The sequence below is a fragment of the Accipiter gentilis genome, chromosome 12, assembly GCF_929443795.1.
Source record: "Accipiter gentilis chromosome 12, bAccGen1.1, whole genome shotgun sequence".
Taxonomy (NCBI): domain Eukaryota; kingdom Metazoa; phylum Chordata; class Aves; order Accipitriformes; family Accipitridae; genus Astur; species Astur gentilis.
In genome coordinates, this window is record NC_064891.1 from 24,608,749 (window position 1) to 24,630,930 (window position 22,182).

Here is a 22,182-nt window from a genome sequence, read left to right on the forward strand (position 1 = left end):
CTATTGAACTTTGAAATTACTGATCCAATACTAAGAAAGAAAACCAGACAAGAGTCCTACAAGATCCTTATGCTTATCTTAATGCAAATGTATGAGAAGATATAAAGGCAGATAAATTTAAAGAAAACAGTTCAGGACAGAACAAACAATCTAACCTTTGACTCTTGCAATAGTGTCCTCCCCATGTTCTGGCTCCTGCTGAGTTGTTTCACCCACTGTATTCTCTTCTATAGGATCCTGAAAGACTGCAGGGTTTCCAGAAGCCAGGCGCATGTAGTACTCCTTACTATCATAACTTACAGCTCTTCGGTAACGAGCAGGTTTCTTAGAAATAATTGAAGAAATTGCTTGGTCAGTCAACTGCTCATTCGCTTCAGTGAATGTGTTTCAGGAATACTGTGTGCAGCACAGTGCATGCCCATCAAGTGTTTTATGCGTGCTCAGTCATACACCAACACATACAGAAACAGAGACTCTTCAGTAGATCTGATTTACCAGCTAATTTGCAAGGGAGCTATTCAGCCACTAAAGTAATAACGGGGTTGCAGAAATGCCTGCAGATAAACCCACAACATGGGAACTAAGAAGCATGGCCAGAATGTTATGAGCTGTCACAAAAGGCTGGGATACTTGTGCTTAAGATTGGTAGATGAGATGCCCTTTTTATCATCTTTCGTAACTCCCTGCAACATATGCAGCTTATTCATTAGCCAACTGACTACTTTGCTAGGCAATAGTTTGAATAAAAATTTGCCTCAAGATACAGATATGTGGAAGCTGATATGAACTAAAAGCAGCCCAGGACTGGCTTTAAGGCTCAGAAATTCATAATTAATTCAGTTGTTTCTTTTTTAGTAAAGATTCTGACAGTTTGTGGGCAGGACACTGGCACAAGAGTATCCATTTACCCAAAGTAATTCTTCGAGCAGCATTTGTACCTTTAGGTGATGACAATGTATTATGATACCTTTCATTATGGTGGTGGTATGGTGGGTTTTTTTTGGTTTGGGGCTTGGGTTTTTTGGGGGAGGGGTTGGTGGTGTTGTTGGTTTTGTTGAGGGTTTTTTTTGTGTTTTTTTTGGTTGGGTGTTGTTTTTCCTTTGCCCATCCTGTCCCCCACCACAGGCTAATTCTTATGTTCCTCACTTGATTATGGAGGTAACATTTGAAATAGAAGTAAGAACTAAATGAGGACCATAAATATGTCAGAATGATCACAGAAGATACAGGTGAAGATAAAAGAGGTATTAAAGAGCCAAGAGCCCTTCCAAAATTAAAACACTTGATACACATGGATGGATGAAACCCCACTGATTTTATACTGCAGTTGAAAATGTTCTTCTCCAACTACTGTTTGACCCCACCCTCTAACTTTAGAAAGCTTTGTGAATGTGTTCAGTTCTTCATCACAAACTTTTTTTTTGGTAGCATTATTTCCCATGAATTTCAAAATTAGGTTGGGATAATTACAAAATATTATTATTATAAATCCAGTTCAATGCTTTTCATTATGTAGAACTGCAGAATATCACTGCCATTTCAGTCAAGATTTTCCCTTGCCCACTTCTGCACTAATAACTGGAAATACGTAAAAGGTGATATTTTTTTTGGTTCATCTGTATGACAGTATAGTGGAAAACTGAATGACCCATAAAATCAAACTAGCTTTATTACAAGTGGATGCTCCAGATGACAAAGAGATTAAGATAAACAACACGGAGATTTATTATTTCAGGTCAAATTGGCTGCCCCCAAAATAAAAAATTTAAGGCACTGTGATCTAATTTGGTGCTTATGTTCAACGAAGTCTTCTCTCCGTATCACCACAGAAATGCCACTTAAATGATGCTTAAAACTGTGGAAACAACTATGTATAGCCTACAAAGAGAAATCCTAACTAGCACTGCTAACATGAAGAAAGGAAAACAGTAACAATTTATATTGGATATTCTGTATAATAGCATTACTTTCACTTATATGTATTAGTTTATTGTTGAAAATTCAAAATGAGTGAACGCACATTACACATTGTACTTAGTGATGGGCAAGACAGCGAATGTAATTAACAGAGAAGCAGCGTAATACTGAAATGCTTGCAGAGCAGCCACTTCCAAACAAGTCTGTTATTTTCAAGGCAGGATTTGTATTTTTTAAACAATGATGTATATTTCTTTAATAGTGAAAATGAGAGGAAGAGTCAACTAGGACAAAATTAATCTGAGCTCTAACAAAAGTAGGCCCGTTACAGCCCACTAGGGTCAAAAAGGAGAAAAAACTGCTCCCCAGATCCTCTCTTGGAAAGAAACACTTACTTTCCCAGTAAGTGCTTCCAAGTGATAGTGTTGCCCATTACTAAACATGTTCCACCAACCATTAGTTCAGATCCCAAAGCCACAACAGTTCACACAGTGAGAACAGTGATAGCACAGCCCAACGCAGCCGGTTAGTGTGCAGCAAAGAAGGTAAGATCCACAGAAAGTTTTATTAGGTGAAGGCTGAGAAGAGCACAGTAACATCTTCTAATATGATTACTGAAAAAGCCTTTAGGCCTGAAAATATTTATCGAAAGAGCAAGTTGAAAGCTGAACGTAGAAGCCTTGTTAAGATTGCCTAACATGCAGGAGGAAAAAAAGAGTTGTATTTATTTCACATTCTTTCAGTGTACTTGTTTCTTTACCTTTTGAGGAATGGTATCATCAGATGTCTCAGGAACTCTACTTGAGAAGTCAGACTGAAAACAGGGCATCAATTATATAAGCATCAGAGAAAGAACACTTTTGAGAAGAATGTACGATGGCATGTTCTCCACTTTGTGTAAATTAGACTGTCACTACAGCTATTGTGTGTCAGACTGCAAGCAGACAACTATACCTAATGGTTTAAAACTGGCTGAATGCTATTTTTTGTTTGCTTGTTTTAAGTACTTTGACATTCATGCTTAATTTGAGGAAAAAACCTCCTGCACGCATACATGCATGCCTAAAAAGACACAATAAAGACTGCTCCATTTCTTAAAAATGGTGTTCCAAAATTAACAGGAACTAACTGCCAAGCTTTCAAAGGCCACGCACACTGCTGCTACACAGCCCATGTTCACATTCGCGGATGGATGAAAGTACATTTCACAAATGCACGCAAACAAAGGCCTGTAGCCTGTTTGGTTTTCCTTTTTTTCAGATCACTGTTTACCACATTATCTAGCATAAGGCCAAGAACTCAGACTGAAACCTCCCACAGTTATGGTACTTCTCAGCCTCTAGAGGCTTGTGAAGATGCCTCTGCTGTCCACTGGCATGATCACTTAGCTGATGCAAGCACACCTTGTCTTATGTTGTAACTGCTAGTCTTCAAGTTCACCTAGTTTTGAGCTGAGTGATTCAGTCCTTTCCCTAAATATACTACGAGTAACAACTGGATCTTACCAACCATTTAGGACATACAGACAGGATACGAGGTAATACCAACAGAGTAAAATATGTTTCTTAAGAAAAACTTCCAAAAAAATATGGATTTTACAACAGGATATGAAATTACTCATCACAAAATCTTGAATACTTACCAGCAAGTTTGTTTCTTGCTCAGCTTCAGGCATGTAGGGATACTGAATATAAAACATGTCATTTCGCACCATCTTTTTCCTCATTCTGCAGGGACCCTCAGTCATCTCCAACATCCACTTGTCAAGATGGGAGCCAATGGGGGGACCCCACAAACCTCGCTCTCGCAGTAACTCGTATTCAATTTGAGACCACTCTTCTGTCACGTATTTTAATGCATTCTGCTGACGCTGAATACAAAAACATATGTATATGCCTCAAGAGTGATGCTTTCAAAGCCTGTCTCTGATATGAACAGAGACATTTTCACTACACTACAGAAAAACATGTAATAATTCATAATTCTAGTAGCATTGTCTAGTACACCTTAATGAGCTTTTCAGTGTCAGTTACCATAAGAGCAGGGTTCATATTGTTATCTTCTCAACAAAAAAAAAAGTAAAAAAAAAAGTAAAACCTCTGCTTTTGGTTTGTATCATTAATTGAATGTATTTCTAAATAGCAAATATGAAAGAAATGTAACTTAAGAATGAAAACAAAAATTGTTTTAGAGGCCTTCCCTGCCTGTATTTACACTGGGCAGAGAAGTTAAATGAAGCAAAGTCTGGTGGTTGACTTTTTTAACTAATTGCTTTCAGTGACTTGTTTCTCTCAGAAGCTGATTTCTTAAGATTTATATCATGCAGCTCAACAACTAGTTTGAAACAAAGGTTTTTAGGGATGTTTGGAAGAAACTGCAGGGTACAAAGATATCATTCTAGAAGGCACAGAGCAGCCACTTTCTATCACTGCATAATTTGGGAAAGGTACCATAAAATTTTCTTTGTGTTACGATGAAAGTAGTTTGTACACAACGTTCTCTGCATATACTCTTAAGTTTTTGTACTGTGTTTTAGAAAGACAGCATATTCTAGCATATTTTTTTCTTTACACTTCTAAGGAAAGACTACTTAAGCTTCTTGAAAAAAACATGTCATATTGCTACAAAAGCTTTCATCTACAACTAGATCAAAATTAGTTTCCTTATTTGTTTATTTGATTGCATTTTAAGAACCCTTAAAAATAACAACTGTATCTGAACATTCAAGCATTTCACCAATGACAGCCTACTATTTCACAAGCCCCATACTGAGAAATTGGATTAGTATAACCTAACAGGTCAAAATATCAGTGTCAGGTAATTAATCCTCTGAACCATACCTCCTGATATTCCTTATACTGCATATCAACCAGGTCCCGAACCACTGCAATGTGAGTAAACATCCACTGGGAAATTTCCTAATACAAAGGTAAGAGGACAGACAGAATGACACTTTATAAAAGAAGATTTTGTTTGAATGAAAAAGCCTATGAATACATCACCTTGCTAAACTTGCTCACAGAGGATAGTTTCTTTTAAAAAAAAAAAAGCTGAATTTCAAACTACTGCATGCAACAGTATTTAAGGTTTTGTTTGGTGTTTTCTCTCTCTTTTTTTTTTTTTCTTTCTTTTTAAAGGCAGTAGATTCATGTATAGGAGTACCCTTTAAAGGAAACTGGCAAACATTTGGAAAATATTCCAAGCACATGGCTAACAGTTCAAAACATTCCCAAACAGCCAAAGACTGGCACTGACAAATATTACTACTTTTCCCTATTTCCTTTTAAGTAGTATTTTGTGGATGCTGCCTAGTTTGTTGGAAATCCTCAAGACACCCATCACTCCTCATTCTGTACTGCGCTATACCTGTTTTCACTTATTGCTCCCTCTACTGATAGAGCCAGCAACAGTTCCTATCAGCACAGTTGGTGAGTTTCCTCCTTTTCATTTTAATGCATATGCCTGCTCACCAGGAAAAGGTCTGAGAGCACTGAGCATTCTTTACTTTATCAAAGCCACCGACTAATTTTCAGATCAGGAGAAGAACTGGCAACGTATTTTTTTCACAGGACACAAACTCCCGATTAAGTCAACAGGAGTTATACAATTCCTTGTGGCAGGAATACACCTGCCCCCGTCGACCCAACATATCCCCAATGTTTCAAGTGCTAAATACAGTAAGAACTCAATCCTCCAAAACTTTCAAACCCTTCTCTTTCCTTTGTTTTCAATGCCTCAAATACTTTATACTAACTCCTTGCAACGGCCCAGCAGGTACTGTCCTACTGAGAGCACCACTGCTGTGCTACTCTGGTCTAACTCTTTTTTTTAAACTTTTAAATTTTTTTTAAGCAAGCAGGTTTGTAAAACGAATGTCCAGTTCTACCATCACATACTGTTTTGCTGAACTCTTCTCTGTAGTACCATAAAATCAGTGCGAAGCAGCATTTGTTTAGTCATGGTACAAACACACTCATATAGGGATTTTCCTAAACCACATTATCTTGGGGGCAGGATGAAAAAAAGGACAAGCATCTATCTCACAGCTTCCATTTCAGAGCAGTAATGCAAACTGACTTTAAGAACCAGACTAGCAAAGCAATAAAGCATATATGTAAACAGAAACAGCTGAGCAGTCTCACCAAGAACAGAGAGTTTAACTCTTGGCTTAAGGTTACAGATACACAGATGCACCTAATAGATTAGGACACACAGAAGCAAGATGTCCATTCTGGATATTCAAAAAGGGAAAAGAAAACCAAGCACCAGATACCACTTCACACACTGCAGGACTCCTTACATTGTGATATTTACCACAAACCCTGAACGTACATTGCTGGATTTTAGACTACATGTTATTAATTGACATAAATTACCTGTGTAGAGAGGTTGTGTTTATTAAGCCCACTCTCCTTGCGGTTTCTCCTGGAACCAGTTAGTTTAGAGAGGCCGAACCCACTGCTAACTCGTGAAAGTTTGGACTGTGTTGTTGGAACCAAAGCCTCCCCTCTGCTGATGCATTTCTTCTCATGAGCTGAAAAACAAAGAGAAAGTGTTCGGAGCACTTCTTAGGTGGGGGTTTTTCCTTCCCCCATTATAGTTGTTTCTTTAAATAGAATAACCTTTTCTGCTGCTTTAAAAAGGCGGGTTTTTGGGGGATTAGGGTTTTTGTGTGTATGTGTGTGTGTGTGTATTTGTTTGGGGATTTTTGTTGTTATTTTTTTTAAGAGTGCCCAGCAGCACTCACATTCATGTCAAACATTTATGACTTGTATGAGGAAAGATCCCCAGGTGAAATCTGGGAATTGCTTACATTTTGAAATGAAGTATGAAAAACAGATTGGTTACTCCTTTTTTTAATTATCAAAATTGAGCTCCATGAGCTATGAATTCTGTCCTCATCTGAAGAGGTGGAAACCAGCTATGTATAAACAAAATCATCACCTAGCCTCCCTCTACCCCTGCCAACCTTTATTTTGCTGATTTACATCCCTTAAAGAACAAGTGGACATTCCAAAGAAGGGAGACAACACCCGAAGAAATATTTTTTTCTCAAAACAGTCACAAAGATAACAGGATTTATATAATTTATGTTAATAAACAGTAGATACTAGTGAAAAAATTGCAGCTGAGCACCATATGTCTACCCAAAAAGGAGCTACAACATGACCCCACTAACCAATCTGGCAGCAAAATACGCTGTATTGAGCAGAGAAACTAGGTGGGCCTACTGCACCTTTTTGTACACATACAGCCATCCCAGTTGGTAGTCAAGTCCACAAGACTGGTGTGCTTACTTTAAAATTGAAGTTAAAAAAAAAAATAACCACAGTTTAGTTCAACTCTCTAATGTTCTTCCAATATACAGCTAATGGATCGTACTGTGTATCAGTTACCTTTGACTTCAAAAGTACACGCTTATGTTCCTCACTGTTGCTTTAATTCACTCCACCTCTGAGCTTTCTTTTCTTCCTTTAATACCACTACTACTTTCTTACAGCAATAATTTCTTTAAGGTCCTTCACTCAAAACATTTCTGCAAATATACTGACTATCAGGGAGATACTGGAAACTTGAGCAAACATCAGTCAGGGACAAAGCACATCTAGAAATACAGAAACTGCAAAACCAAGTATTCCAAGTTTCCAAAAATGCTTTCTGTATATCCAGGTTAACCTTAATTGCTTTAGAGCCACGTAATCTTCAAAGTAGTTAGTAATGTGTATGGAATTTTATTATCTGCTGTCTAAACTCTCACTAATTCTGTCCAGCAACAGTTGGCCTTCTTTATTACATAGGCTCAGAGCTGACTTGTGCTTAACTTGCTGTCCACCAGGATTCCCGGGTCCTTTTCCTGTAAAGCTGCTTCCTATGCTGAACAGATTTCCCAGTCAAGAAGGAGAATTCATAGTATCACTGCTGCTTAAGAAGGACAGCTTGGTCACACATTTCCAATCATATCACCAGACCAAGAGTTTGAAGGTTGCACCCAGACATGCTCAAGAAGGGCCCCCCTCCCTGCCTGACACATTCAATCCTGAGAATGGTAACACAGGTCACCCCAATCCAAGTGTTCATGGGAAGGAGCTAAATGACTCTATCACTGTAATCCATAATACGCTGTTTGGTGCACACCGACTCACACACACAGGACATTGTTGAGAACACCAGTAGCATTGAATAAAAGCCCTGCGTGCAGTGGAGCGTAAGTATATCCTACAAACCATACAGTTTCTGAATGAGACATTAAATGGTGACAGTTTAGAGTGCTTAGCTACACAAAAGCTAAACCCACGTTAAAGCATCCAGTGCATATGGTTCACTTCAGGGAAATCTACCATTCAGAACAGATAAATCCTCAGTTACACTTACCCAAATGATTTTGCCAACACTTTAAACTTGCTTCCTCAATAAAAGGTCTTGCAACAGTTATATCCACTTGGCCACGATCATTGACAGGTAGCGTCACTTTGAAAACTTCTTCTAAAACCTGTTTTTTACTATGGATCAGCTCTGTCCACACTCTGTTTATAGCTTTTAAAAGAAGCTGGCGACCTGCGTAGGTACAAGACCACAAACAATAAGCTCTCTACGGTGCTTATGGAATTCGTATTTTTACAGTAATGAACTGAATAATTTCTGCAATTATACTCTTAATTTCTTCCCCTCTTGCATGACTTTGTGAAATGCCTTTGGCTGGGCAGTCTTTTCTTGCCATTTATATGCTATCAGTTATTTATAAGCCATTTATATGCCAACAGTTAATTTGGGCATTTTTTTCTCTGTGAATCTGAAGTATCGGCTCTGATTAGTTGTGGTTCTTCTCCTACATGCATCTATTCACAAAATGAGATTCAAAAAAAATCTTACAGAAGTAGGTCTATAACCACATATATAATTCCATACATACATTACGCTTTAATAGTTTTACATATGACTGTGTGCATAAGTACATGCCTGCATATTAAATATACACATGCAAGAAATAATTAAAAAAAAAATCACTGAATCCTTTCTTCCACAACTACTTCATAGATTTCCTTTGAGTGAAAGATCCTGAGGATGCCACTGAGTAATACTTTTACAGCTTATACCAATTATTTCTTACGTATGCTCATGTAAGATCCAGCTGATACAAAACTATGGTGCACACTTAAAATGACCCATTTCTATTACATTCAACTCAGTGCATATAAAGCAGTATTTCTAATTCTGACGTGTGTACAGAAAACTATAAAGAGCTCTTGGTATTTTAACAAAACAGTAACTTTCCTGGATATGTCTGTCTTGGTATCTCCAAGTGGTTTTCTTCATCTATTTTTTATATATTTTTATACAAACACATGCCCCCCCCAGCCCTAAGAGTAACTGGGGTAAAAGATTAGTGACGACAACACAGAAGTGGCATTAGCAGACATCTGTAGCTTTGTCACTCTCAGATTACCTTCACTGACATCTTGATTGTAGACTCCATCTGGTTCTATATCAGAGGGGATCATAATGTGCCAAGTTGTCATCCTGGCTTCTGCTTCCAATCCAAACCCATCAACGTTGCTACAAATACACAACGAATTAACAACAACCTGGGGGGGGGGGGGGGGGTGTCGGGGGGAAGTCGGAATCAACATAAAAACCCCACCAACAAGCTAAAGCATTTGATTCCCTGTGACAGTATCACAAAGGTTAATACGTGCTACTACAGCACCATATCTTCACTTCTGTCCACTTGAGTTCTGACAATCTGTGGTCACAAGCTGAACTGAAGGTTTATGAAAAATAACATGCCACGGACACGTCACTAGAGAAAGTTGGTAATATTTGAAGAAACACAAACCAGAAGAGGCCACAAATAGAGAACATTAGGGTTTCTGCTGATGATGCTTCCCAAGTGTTTTTGGATGAAACACAAGTTGTACATCTTTTTCGAAAGAAAAAAATGAAAATGCCAGGCAGGCATTTGCAGCACTACAGAAAAGTGGGTGTCCACAGCATTTATCATGGGCATCTGATTAAATGCCTGACTAGACTTACTCAATGCTATACATACAAGTACTAAGATATGGAATTTGTATGAAATGATTCAACAGACAATAAATCTAGTGAGAGATCCCTTTGACTATTGATTACTTAGCACCAGTGTTTCTTTCCACCTTCTCATAACAACAAAATGATTAGAGAAGCACTTGTGTCAGTATTTTGAACACCTCTGTAAAAGGAGGTAAAAATGTCCTCCACACCTCGGCTCTTCAAACCTAATTTTGTTTCAAAATGAATCACTTAAGCTTGCCTGTATTTCACTGGCCAGTAAGTTCTGAACAGTTATCCAGAATTTGCTGACTTATTTGCAAGGTGAGTGTTATTGCTGACAGATAACAGGTCATTTTAATACTTCACAGCCCTGGTTCTGGAACGAACTTCTGTCTGAGATATTTACCTTCCCACGTGCAGATTAATCAAGCAGTGAGCTAGGCAGCTGATGAACTCTTGATCATGATTTCCAGGTCCCAAAATTAAGTTTCTGTTCACAGTAAGGACCCTTAGGGAATCAAGGAGAGCCACTTGCTGAGGAACAGTTTTGTGCGCCCTTGAGAATTGATACAAGATGGTCCTGTTCAAGCAGTGATAAATAGCATCCAGCGATAGTCCCTGAGATCTTCTTTTTGACTGATATGAAGTAAAAAACCATGATCAGATAGTAGCAGAAAATCAGTTTACTGGCACACAATCTTACCTTAAATTGACCCATGCTCATTTTTCAAAATCGTTATTTTACTAAAAGCATCAATTCCATGAATTTCAAGGACCAAAATGACATTAATACACGATGATACACTTACAATTTTAACATCTACAAAGACACTGCTGACTTCTAACAGTAAAAGTCTTCTAACTATCTCCAATAGAATTGCACGAGGAAGCTTCCCCAAAATGTCAAGGTAAATTTTGGAAGCTTCCCAAAATTCATGCGAGGTAGATTTTGTTGTTTATTTTGGGGGATTTCTAAAAAATAACGTCATCTGAAAGCAGATTTTATTCAACAGCCCCATACTAAAGCACTCTACACTAACAAGATGTGCTAGGAAAGCTCATTAAAGAGAGGGAAAGCATGGGGAAGGAAAGCATACTTCTATGCTGACCCGACATGCATCGCTAGCAGATTGCTTAGTCACATCACTCCATGGATTTTAACATAACCTGCGAAAACGTTTTCACAAGCAGGCTAACAGAAGAACACTATTACCTGTGCAATGAGCTGGATTATGAAGTCCACAAGAAGTTTGGATTCTTTGTTGAACATGCCCTGCCAAAGCTTATCTACCACACGCTGTGTAAAATAAAATACATTGTTCACCAGGACTTGGTAGCTTCCTCCACTCGTTATAGGCAGAGATGCATCTTCACCTAGGCAGCAAAAAACCCCCAAAGTTTTCTTCATTTATCAAAAAAACACATCTGCATAAATATATTCACATTAGTCTGTCCTTTCTAGACTTCTGTAAAAGAGAAAGAGACTCAGTCAAAGAAAAATCTGAAACTTCATGGCTTTCTTACAACAATCTTTGATGGTAAGTGAACATTTGAAATCGACAAAGACCAAAAAAGGTGGAGCTGGGGCAGGAAAAGTCCAGAAGAAATGGTACTCTTGTGGATCCTGAGGTATCATATTTATGTAGGGTCCTCCTTTTCAATTGGAGCTGCATGTGTACAGAACCACCTGTAGCTTCTTTAAACTATGCTTTTGCTTTTTCAAAAAGAAAATAACCTTTTTAAACACCTTGAGATGACAAGTGGTATCAGCTGGCATCACTTCTCCCTCACTGTGCTTCACTCAATAAAACCAAGAGTCAATGGGCATCAGCTGCATGTGTCTGCGTGTAGGTAAACGTCAGCCCAGCTTTATTAAGAGAAGCTTGAAAAGTGCAAGTGCTTTCATAAAACAAAACAAACAAACAAAACCATCAGTGGTGTTGATTTTGCCAGAAGTTCACCTACATTTATTCATTTGTTGCCTCATCTGCACATAAAGCAACTGATAGCACTGCACCTGGAAGAAGCTGGCAAAACCTCAATGAAGGAATGCCTGGAGAAACCAAAGTCCTGCTCCTGGGCTACACCAAAGTACTTGTAAGCACAGAAGACTCTTCTGAGAACCTGACTCAAAGCTTCACGTAACATGATTCTGGATTTATTTTATTAATGCAGTGCACCCAGAGAAAGACAAGTCATTGCTGTGGCAAGAAAGGGGGAAGCCTTACAAGCACTTTTGAACAGAAACGCATGCTGCCCCATGACATCTAGGATAGAGATAGAGCAGACCGAGAGCTCCTGGGAAGTCCAGCAGGCCACTGTGAAATCCAACTGAGCACCTAAGCAGCAATATTCCTGCAGGCCATTCCACAATCATCTAAACCCATGCTCTGGTGGGACAGCCTACTCTACTGACATCCAAGTTACAAGCTTCTAATTCTCTTCCTATCCATTTATTAACTGGATCAATGGAGTGCTAATCCCAGAGGTTTTTTTCTGGAATGCTGCATTCATAATAAAACTACAGTAGGAGGAAATGGAAACAAAGCTAACTTAAAAACCAAAGTCCCACCCATGATAAATTGACAAAAGCTCCAGATCCTCTACCAAGGCAAGAAGGACAAGAGACATGATGCAAGATCCAGTTTCAGTTCTTTTTGATGTGATTGCAATTTGTCTGGCTTACATATCCAAAAGACTCATGCCGTATAGGTTTTTTTGAACAACCTATTTCACAGCTTTGGCACAGTCAAGCTAGTGAGGGAACATGCAAGCACAGCAACACCATTTACACATCAAAGGAAAGGAAAGGGCAGAGGAAAAAAAATAAAGACAATCAAGTTGTAACCAAACAGGACAGTAATAAAGAAAAAGTTAAATAGTGAAAACCTTTTGCTCAAATCAATAGATTGATAATGAAACTTTGCTATATTACCCAGTAAAACATCAGCTGCAAGTAAGTGGTCCATCACTCCATCCAAAACGTATGTCTGAAACTCCTTCTGCTGTGTTCGTGTTGATCTTTCAGGGGAAGCCTGATAAAAGTAATACAATGTTAAGATAATTAATATCTCTGAAAAAAAAGAGGGAGCAGGAGGGTGTTCTAGGTGAATTTCTCTTTTCTTAGCTCTCATGAACTATGTTTTTTTCTCTTAACATTCTGTCTTGAGTAAGATGTCTTGGCTTTATCTAAAAATTTAAGATGCATGTTGAGTATACATTGGCTATATGCAGTCTTACAGAGTAGGCATTATTTCTATTTAAATCCAGTAAATTTATCTTCTGCCATAATAGGAACTGGAAAAGACTACCTTCCAAAAAGATGCACAAATCTCTAACTAAGCATATGGTTAAACTGTGATCTCCTCAGTTCACACAATCACCTACTTCAGTAAAAAATGAGTAAATGGGACAGATCAAACAAACATGTAAGTTGATAATCACTTCTATGTGGGGTTCTGCATATTACTACAGCGGTCTTGGTATAGTCATATAATAGATGAATGTGCTGAACCTTTATAATTTCCTTTGCACTTAAAGGGGAAAATCACTTTATCACCTCGTGTTGTTCAATGTATGCATAATCATACTTAACTGAGTAATCCACTTAAACAGTCCTATAAAGCCAGATAACAGTAAGGCAACCTGCTTTGTCTTGCCCTGTAACAGTTTAGCAGTGTGTACGTACCCAATGCTCTGTTTATGCTAAGGGACCAGTAACATTGACAAGCGAGAACAGATTAAACTAGCAGTAAAACAACTGCAACCAATTGAACATGGCCTCAAATATGCTTCCTGATGTTTGTGTATAACTGCACCTCTTGGCAATTCATTTTTTGCTTTGTGACACCAAAGAGATGCTCAACTGCTGCAGGAAATTTGTTAAAAAATATACAAGCACGGTCCAAAATTCCTGCAGCTATCAAAAAAATCAGGGAGATTCAGCAACACATAGGATAAGGTAACAAATAGGTAGGTCAAGGGAGAATGTGAATTGACATGAACCAAACATTGAAAATACATTGTCTGAAGAAGGTGTGGGCAGTTAAACAGTAACTGAACTCATTCCTTGCCTCACCATTAACAGAAGGATGCTTTCTGCAGGTGTCACAAACTTTGAAAGGTAATGTACAGGAAGATAACACAGTTATTTTGTGAATTTTTATAGCATATGGCACCATATGTCCTGCCACTTTTTATCTAATATGAATAAAACAGAAGCCTTAATGTTTCTGCAGGGATTTGCTTGGATTTTATATAGTCAACAAAGCCAATACACCTGTCATGGTCTGAAAGGTGTTTTAACAAATGAATCATACTCCACAAAAGTAAAACTTGAAGAAAGCTACAACTTCTCATGCTGCACTGTTGAACATCTAGTGTTGTGAGCCCCTACCTCTGTTTCCAAACAAAAGGACGTATTGGCTAAGATGCCAAAACAAGATTATGGCTGCTCAAAAGCGAGGACAAAATAGAAATAAAACAATGACACTGCACGCTCAGCAACTAACAGAGCCATTTGACTGGCCAAATGAAAGTTAAGAACCCCACAAAAAAAAATAGTAGTAGTAGGGCGGTGGTGTGGAGGGGAGAACAGAGCACAGCAAGAAAAAAAGCCAGGTAACCAGCCCACAGACTGTCAGCTCAAGCACCTGAGATGGTCACCAATATACACAAATGCCGGGGGGTGCAGGGAGGAGAAGTCCAGAAAACATTCTCAAAGGAAAGCTGAGATAAACCCTCTGCATTTGCTTTCTTATGTTTTTCCAAGCTGTTAAAGAAAGGTGAGCAAACTACTATTTATGAGATACTAGTGTTCCCCCCCCCCCCCCCCCCCGCCTCCCCATTTCAGGGCAATTTACAGGATTCTATTGAATCCCAGGTCATCAGTCCTCTAACTTCGAAAGGTAAGTGGAAGAACACATTTTAGGGGATAAAGTGTCACAGTAAGTTCAATAAATAAAAACAAAACACAAAGAAATTGTACCTCTAGCAGAAGATCTACCAGTGGAGTCTGTTTGCTGGCTGGTGTGAGACATAAGTTATCAATTATCAGCACACGCATGAAGTCAAACACAAACTTCTTGGCAGGATGGTTGGTTAGGTATGTCTTGGTGCCAACATTGCAGTATTCTGATTGGCTTCTGTTCATGCCAGAATCAGCTGCGAAGGCTTTAAACTCTTCAGCTGGGGACCCAACTTCATCATCAAGATCAGTGACCTGTGAAAAACAGCATGTTAAAACTCAAGATCAGCAAATTAACAGCAGTCTTTTCGATACTCTATTTACTTGTTTTTCAGAGGCTACTCAATTCGCATTCCGCTTCATAAGAAGCCTTTTTACAAGATTATGTTCAGGATCAGTTCCCTGATACACAACAGGAGAAACAACCAAATTCTAGTTTCAGATTCCCAAGGCGAACAGTAATCAGTGAAGACTGGCGTGAGTTACATGAGCTAGAGATCACATTTCACATTTACTTACCAACAAGAAGTACTCGGGCAATTTCTAGATACTTTGCAAAAATAAATGTTCTCATTGCAAAAAAGAAAAGTTTTGAAAAAGTTATTAACTAAAGCAGTTAAAAAGGAACTGAGCCTTTTTTTTTTTTTTTAATACGATATCTTCATCAGAGTGCAGTATGGCTAAGCCAGTTTCCCAAAACTTCTTAAAAGAAAAAAAAAAAAAGGGTGTGTGTCTCTACAGCTTTGCTGCTTCTGACAAACAAGAACCTTTGAGGGGCTAGCTCTTGAGGAGGACTGTAACAAAAGTGCAAACAGTCATGGAAGCTGTCAAAGCCAAAAGACTGTCTGTTTTTATGTAACGCCCTCCTCCAAATGCAAGAGGAGACAACATGATTTCCCTCAACAGGCTCATCATCACATCACCAGCTTATATGTGAAGTAATCAAATGTTTTGAACGTTTGGTCTGCTTCAGTAGGAGAGTTTTCCCAAGAAATTGAGAAGCCTGAATGTGTACTCTTTCTGATCCTAACTGCAATCTCAGAAGGGCTGAAAGATCAGTTAAGAATTTTCTCTCAAGGCTGAATTTGGGCTATAGTGTTTTGTTGCAGGAATCTGGCTGTTATTCATCTATTTCACAAGGGATTGATTAGTTCTGCACATTCAGGCAGAGGGAAATGCTGGAGGAATAAACCAATTTGGAGTCAAGACAGCCTTCAAATAGCGAAGAGCTCAAGTTGTCAGGCAGCTACACAAAGTTTCAAGGGACTTAGTAGTTAAAGTAAAACCTGCTCAGAGACGCAAGGCTCGTCTAAAAACTCTATACAGGTGAACACCAAATCAGCTTTACCAGTTTATAAATGGCACTTTTTTGAGAGAGCGAGCTCCTAGCATCTACTTCAAGTGCAAGTTTAACTTAAAAGCAAAATAAACTATCTTTATGAGATGCTCATCAGCATGCCCCTTTAAAAACCTATCTCCCACTTTTATTGACAACAGAAAAGATAGCATGCCACCAGTAATTCCTGAAGTATTTTATCATACCCTCCCTAGTTCTAGCATTTGCCAACCTGTAGCCTAACTATCTTTCCATATTCTTAGTAAAATTACTTTTAGATGTTGGCTAACAATAACTGTTTGTTTCCTTTCCATTCATATTCTAGAAATAGTATCATTTTTAAATGACACCAAGCTCAAACATACTACAGGCAGCAATACAAGCAAAGTTGAATTCACACCTTCTCCTGGCTTGAACTCAGTAGTTCCAGGTAACACAAGAACACTGTTTTGCGGTTAAGCCACAAAAGAAGAAATGGGAAGTGGGAGGAAAAAGAAGTTTTAGATTTTATCATATCCTCCAGAGCAGAGGGCTGAAAGCATAGGCAGACTCCATTTCTTTTGCTTTTGTAAATCTGAGCTAACATTGTTCATATCATTGAAAATAACGGTCCACTAGAAAACAAATAAATCATGTACATTCCCCCTAAAACACAGTTTCAGATGTCACTGCACAGGAACTGCCCTTCAGTTGAACATGCACTTCTCTTGGTTCCAAAACCCAAGTGCAAAACGTCCAGACCGGCCTTTACAACGACCTCTTTCTGCAGGGTAAGCAGAGCTTTATCTTTGTATGACTGCTAATTGATAAATCCTCAAAAGTAACATTTGGGGGAAAAACAAAACAGCTCATTAGTTGGATTTCCTACCATCTCAGAGTACGGTCGTATGTTGAAAGGAAACACTGTTGCTGCCAGCGCACACAGGAACTCTGGACTCATCCACAAGGAAATGAGGTCCGGCACATTGTGATACAAATATCGAAAGAACTGCATCAAGGTGACTGGATATTCTCGAAGCCAAGAGCCTTCTTCCTCTGACTGCCAAGGCTGAGTTGAAAAACAAACAGCACATTAGCACAGATGGCACTAATTGAAGAATGCTCATTTCAGAAAGGAGCTGCAGGAAGAGGAGCTGTAAGGTCAAATATGCAATCAAACGCATTGTCAAACATGCAATGAAACACATGATTGTGACAGGTGATCAAAGATGAAGCCAAATGTGATCAACCACATGGACAAGCACTTGTTCAAGCAGAGCAGAAATAAGTGACTGAATTTGTGGCCAACCACATGACCAAGTGTGAAAATCACATCCACTTGTCAGAACACATGACCAAACATGTCTAGAACACATGACTGAGGACACAGTGTTGGAACATGTGACCTAGTATCTGACCAAACAAGTGACAGAAAATGTGTTCAAGCACATCACTAACATGTGACAAACCTGACCCAATGTGACAGAACATGTGCCTGAGCATGTCACCATACAATGAACATCTGAACAAACATGTGACCAAATACATGGCTGACCTTGCTTCCAGAATGTGTGACAACTTAACAAGCTACCAACTTCTAACACACACATAAACCACATGTCCAAACCATGTGCCTGCAACAGGTGATAAGAGAATATGTGTCCAAGCCATCACAAACATGTGACTGAACACATGGCAGCATGTCACCTTATCATAAATACATGAGAAACATGTAGCTGAACATGACAAACACTATGATGATATGTCATGATAAAACAGGCTGGAACAAGTTGCAACCACATGATGAAATGTAACCAGACACATGACCGAACATGTGATAAACCCACAGCAATAACACACAGCATCCTAACACATGACAGTAACCTATGCCTCAGCATGTGTTTGAGCACATCGCAAACAGGAGAATGACCACATTTACAACACATGACTGACCATAAGACAAAACATGTGTCTTAACACGTAACGATTCAAAACATGTTGGTAAACACGACCTGACTCATGTCAACCCAAAATGCGATGGCACATCTGCACATACACCTGATGATGCAGCACAAGATAGCAAGGCAAGAGATAGCGCATGTTGCAAATGTGTCTGAACAGGTGAGGACCAAACACATGACAGAACAGGTCATCAGCAAGAGACAGAACACATAACAGGAATGTGTACAGCAGCAGGTCATAAACATGTAACCAGTACACATGTCCAGAAGACACTTCTGGACATGTTAACATGGGAGACACATGCATGTAAGCAATGCTTCTCAGAGCATATCACAAACACATGATGACCAAACAGGCAACAACCAAACAGGTGCTGCTTTTCAAACATTTCATGAGATAATTTTCAGCAGATAACATACTATGGCTCCAAGGAAATAAAAAATTTTCCCACTGAGAAACCAACATACACTACTCTTGACATTAGATTCAAAGATGAGATGACGACACGTTTTTCTGGCAGTAAATTCATTTCCTTCAGCATGTGGCTATTAATAGTCAGGGGACTTCTCTGCATGTGGAGGGTTCATGCACAAAATCTGCAACTCGCATAGCTCTGAGCAGATGGGATATAGAGTCTCAAACATTGCCCCACGATGTTAATCAGGAAAGAAATTCAGTGATCTCTGCCAAGGGCATTTTATCCTTCTGCTTTCTTTTGTTTTAATTGCAGCAAAACACAAGCCCAGCCTTTTTGTGAAAAAGCAGCATTAATTTTGTGGCCACTAATATTTCTACAGATACTGAAAAATAAAGTAAGATAGAATAACCCACCGACACTGATGGTTTTCACCCAAGTATTATGAGCCTAACTCACAGCTGGGTTTCTTGTGACAATAACAAAACCACAACTTTTTAAATTTGGCTTTTGACTACATGGCAAACCTGAACAATTCTGTATATTCAAATACAAGCAAAATTTTTTATGCTTACAGAATTCAGCATGCTCCTCAGCATTCCCAATAACAAGAAGGCAGCTTCTGTGCAAACACTATGTATTGAAGAGGTAACGGTGCCACAGGAGGCAGGAACTCCAAATATGAATGTCCAAATAGAGTCTAAATCAAACTGTAAGAGGTGAAAGAGAAGAAAGAAGACATGACATAACCCCTTTCTCCTGTGCAATTTGATACTGCTTTTTATTGTACCTATGACATGCTCATTTGGCAGTATCTAAAAAATGAATTGTTTCACATATTCCAAACTCTGTCCCCAAAAGCTTCATATGAAGGTCACGTCACTGAAGAAAATTCCTTCTGACCATGGGCTAACATAACTGCAATTCTCACCTTCTCTAAGTATTTAAGTGTTTTGAAACAAGAAGAGACCTGTCAGCACAAATGCTGCACAATCACTTCAGTTTACTTCACTCACATCTAGCAGTAAAACTCACATAATATCCCGGGGGGGGGGGAGAAAGAAAAAGAACAAAACAAACAAACCAAGTTTGCATTTTCCAGCAAGTCCAAAAAATTAAATCAATTAAAAAATAAAAAAGGACAAAGTGCCCACTTCTAGCATTAAGAGCTCTACTGCTAAATATTTTAAGTCGTTGAATTTAGTTTTAACAGTGCTGTACTTCAATGCTTTAAGCAGGAGGTGAGCTTCATGCCTCTACTTCACTGTAGCACAGTGCTGAATGTGCTGTCAAGTATTCCTCTTGAGAAAACAGGCAGGCAGAATACCTTCTGCTCTGAAATTTTTACTTTCCAGTTGGCACTGATAAATAAATGTTAGCACTGCATCCATTCTCAACAGGCATCTTGTCTACCTGGAGTGTGGCTTTTCTGCATAAAGCACTACATTAAGGCTTCCCAGGACTCTGTTGTAGACCATGTAATATCTACTCATTTACATACAGTTAAAACAAGTCCAAAATCAACCTGTTCAGAATAAGAACAATACACGTTTTCCAACTACAACTGAGATGCCTCCCTACAAAACCACAGAGACCTTCTGAAATAAAACTACCTTGTTTTGTCTGTAACTCCATGATCTCTAACACAGCAACTCCCCACTCTTTTAAAAAAACAAACAAAAACAACAACAAAAAACCAAAGCAAGCAAGCAGGCAAAAAATTATGTCCCCTTCAATGCCCATACCACCATCAGCTTGAAACAGGGATCTGCTTCTCATTTGACCCAAAACCAGACCAGAAAGACACCGCAAGAGCTATGCCCTAACAGGCTGGCTTCCACATACTCCCGTGGTACCTTGTCCTCCCACCCTAAACAGCTCAGCATTAAACACATCGTGACTCTGAGTCAGCTGCAGAGAAAAAGGAGGGGGCCTGGTTAATCTGTTATTTTCTTTCACGACAGACAGAATTACATTTACATATTACTAGATAATCCCTACCTGGCAACCCTGATTACACTGGCTGCTGATGACAGGTGCACTGACCTGCAGGTTTTCGGGCAGTTCAGTGACTGGCTGCTGCAGGAACAGGGCCATGAGGAGGAAATAGAGTGCAGGTACGTTAGTGTGCTTCGGGAGAAGGGACTGCAGAACGGGAAAGCCTGGGAAGTGACAAGCATCCCGGTTAATCTCCCGGACTGTTGATCTGCCACCAGCACTCCTGCCGACATTGAACCCTAAGATGAAAAAAAAATACAAAAAGCCAATAATGTTAATAGGTAAATGGCTGTGAAGCTCGCTCTTATTCAAGTAGTGGACACAAGAGGGTACCTCCTCAGAAATTAACTGCAAAAAATGAATGTGTGCATACAGACTATCACACACACATTATGCAATTCTGCTTCAGATGTCTAATATTTTTAATCAATTTAAAAAAAAAAAAAAAAAGGAAATGACTGCTTTCCAGTACCACATAGATGACACTGCTCCATACAGACTGCCTATTGCTACTGCATACACACACAGATCCATTTTCTGACTATGACCACAATTTCAGACTTTTAAAACACCCAAGCTTCCGAAAAAAGGTATTTCACTGGCTGAGAGGGAAGTACCACCTTAACATCAGTTACAGATTTATATTACCAAGCAGCAGTCCCATGGTCCATTTAAGTCAATTGGCTGCTAATTTGTTTCCAAAGATGTCTCAGGGGCATCTTGTTTCAGCTGTTTTGTTACTGATTAATCAGCTGGTATGAAGCATTAAATGCTCTTATTTTACCTTAAGTGCTGCCAGAGGCACAAAACTCACCTTTTCTGACCCTGTTTCTACCTAGGTATTACATTTTCCTATGTAAAAAAAAAAAAAAAATAATACATGAGGGCAGCAGAAGTGTTTATTTTCAACTGAGGAAGGAGGCAGAAAGACAGTTCAGTCTGCATCAGCACAGAGAGTGAGCCATTCTTCTGACACTGACAGAGATCAGGTTGTTTTTCTGAGGCTCTAATACAGATATCCTTTCCACCAGAAACTGACCTTTTAAACAGAAGAAATCTACCAGGAATCAGACTAATGAAGTCTTCGCTACAAAGTTGCAGGAAATCCATCAGTAATCTTGAACAAAAATGGCTCCTATTTGGTTTCATGAGAAATCTTGGAGCTGATGTGTTGTAATTTATTAAAAGACACGGGGTGTGAAAATCAGATAATCTGTCACTATCATTTGATGAAACACAAGTTTAAATATATCTGTTTGGTCACAGTCTAGCTTGGATTCAATTAAAGTGATACTATAATAAGAAAAATAGGAAAACTCTATGAATGGTCTCCAAATGTGATTGTAAATCACAATCTTATTCAGAAAGATTCTGTGACTGAAAAAATTGTTTATGTTACTGGACATTTAAAGTAGATACTGAATAAACAACTGTCAATTCCCTAAAATATCAATGGTTTTCAAATTTTAAGGAACATGCATGCAAGGCACATGCATATGCAAAAGTTTTTTTCTTACATAAAATACAGGACATTACTCAGAGCTAGCCAAACAGCTATGTAAGATGCTGTAGAATATTATA

At 38.8% G+C, this 22,182-nt stretch overlaps 1 protein-coding gene across 7 annotated transcripts in view; it reads right to left on the reverse strand.

The window, feature by feature from the left end:
• WDFY3 (WD repeat and FYVE domain containing 3) overlaps positions 1–22,182 on the reverse strand; it is a 186,763-nt gene that overhangs the window by 27,076 nt on the left and 137,505 nt on the right. For 5 of the 7 annotated variants that reach the window (XM_049815170.1, XM_049815166.1, XM_049815164.1 and 2 more), the window contains 14 exons: positions 20,605–20,840; positions 19,179–19,313; positions 17,116–17,295; positions 14,933–15,166; positions 12,881–12,980; positions 11,159–11,319; positions 10,352–10,581; positions 9,362–9,471; positions 8,290–8,472; positions 6,294–6,451; positions 4,758–4,835; positions 3,560–3,787; positions 2,678–2,731; positions 156–324 (listed from right to left, as the gene is read on the reverse strand). In XM_049815170.1, the coding sequence (XP_049671127.1) occupies positions 156–324; positions 2,678–2,731; positions 3,560–3,787; positions 4,758–4,835; positions 6,294–6,451; positions 8,290–8,472; positions 9,362–9,471; positions 10,352–10,581; positions 11,159–11,319; positions 12,881–12,980; positions 14,933–15,166; positions 17,116–17,295; positions 19,179–19,313; positions 20,605–20,840 (2,256 nt within the window). The remainder of the gene's footprint in view (positions 1–155; positions 325–2,677; positions 2,732–3,559; positions 3,788–4,757; positions 4,836–6,293; positions 6,452–8,289; positions 8,473–9,361; positions 9,472–10,351; positions 10,582–11,158; positions 11,320–12,880; positions 12,981–14,932; positions 15,167–17,115; positions 17,296–19,178; positions 19,314–20,604; positions 20,841–22,182) is intronic. The other 2 variants (XM_049815167.1, XM_049815168.1) reach the window with 2 other exon arrangements.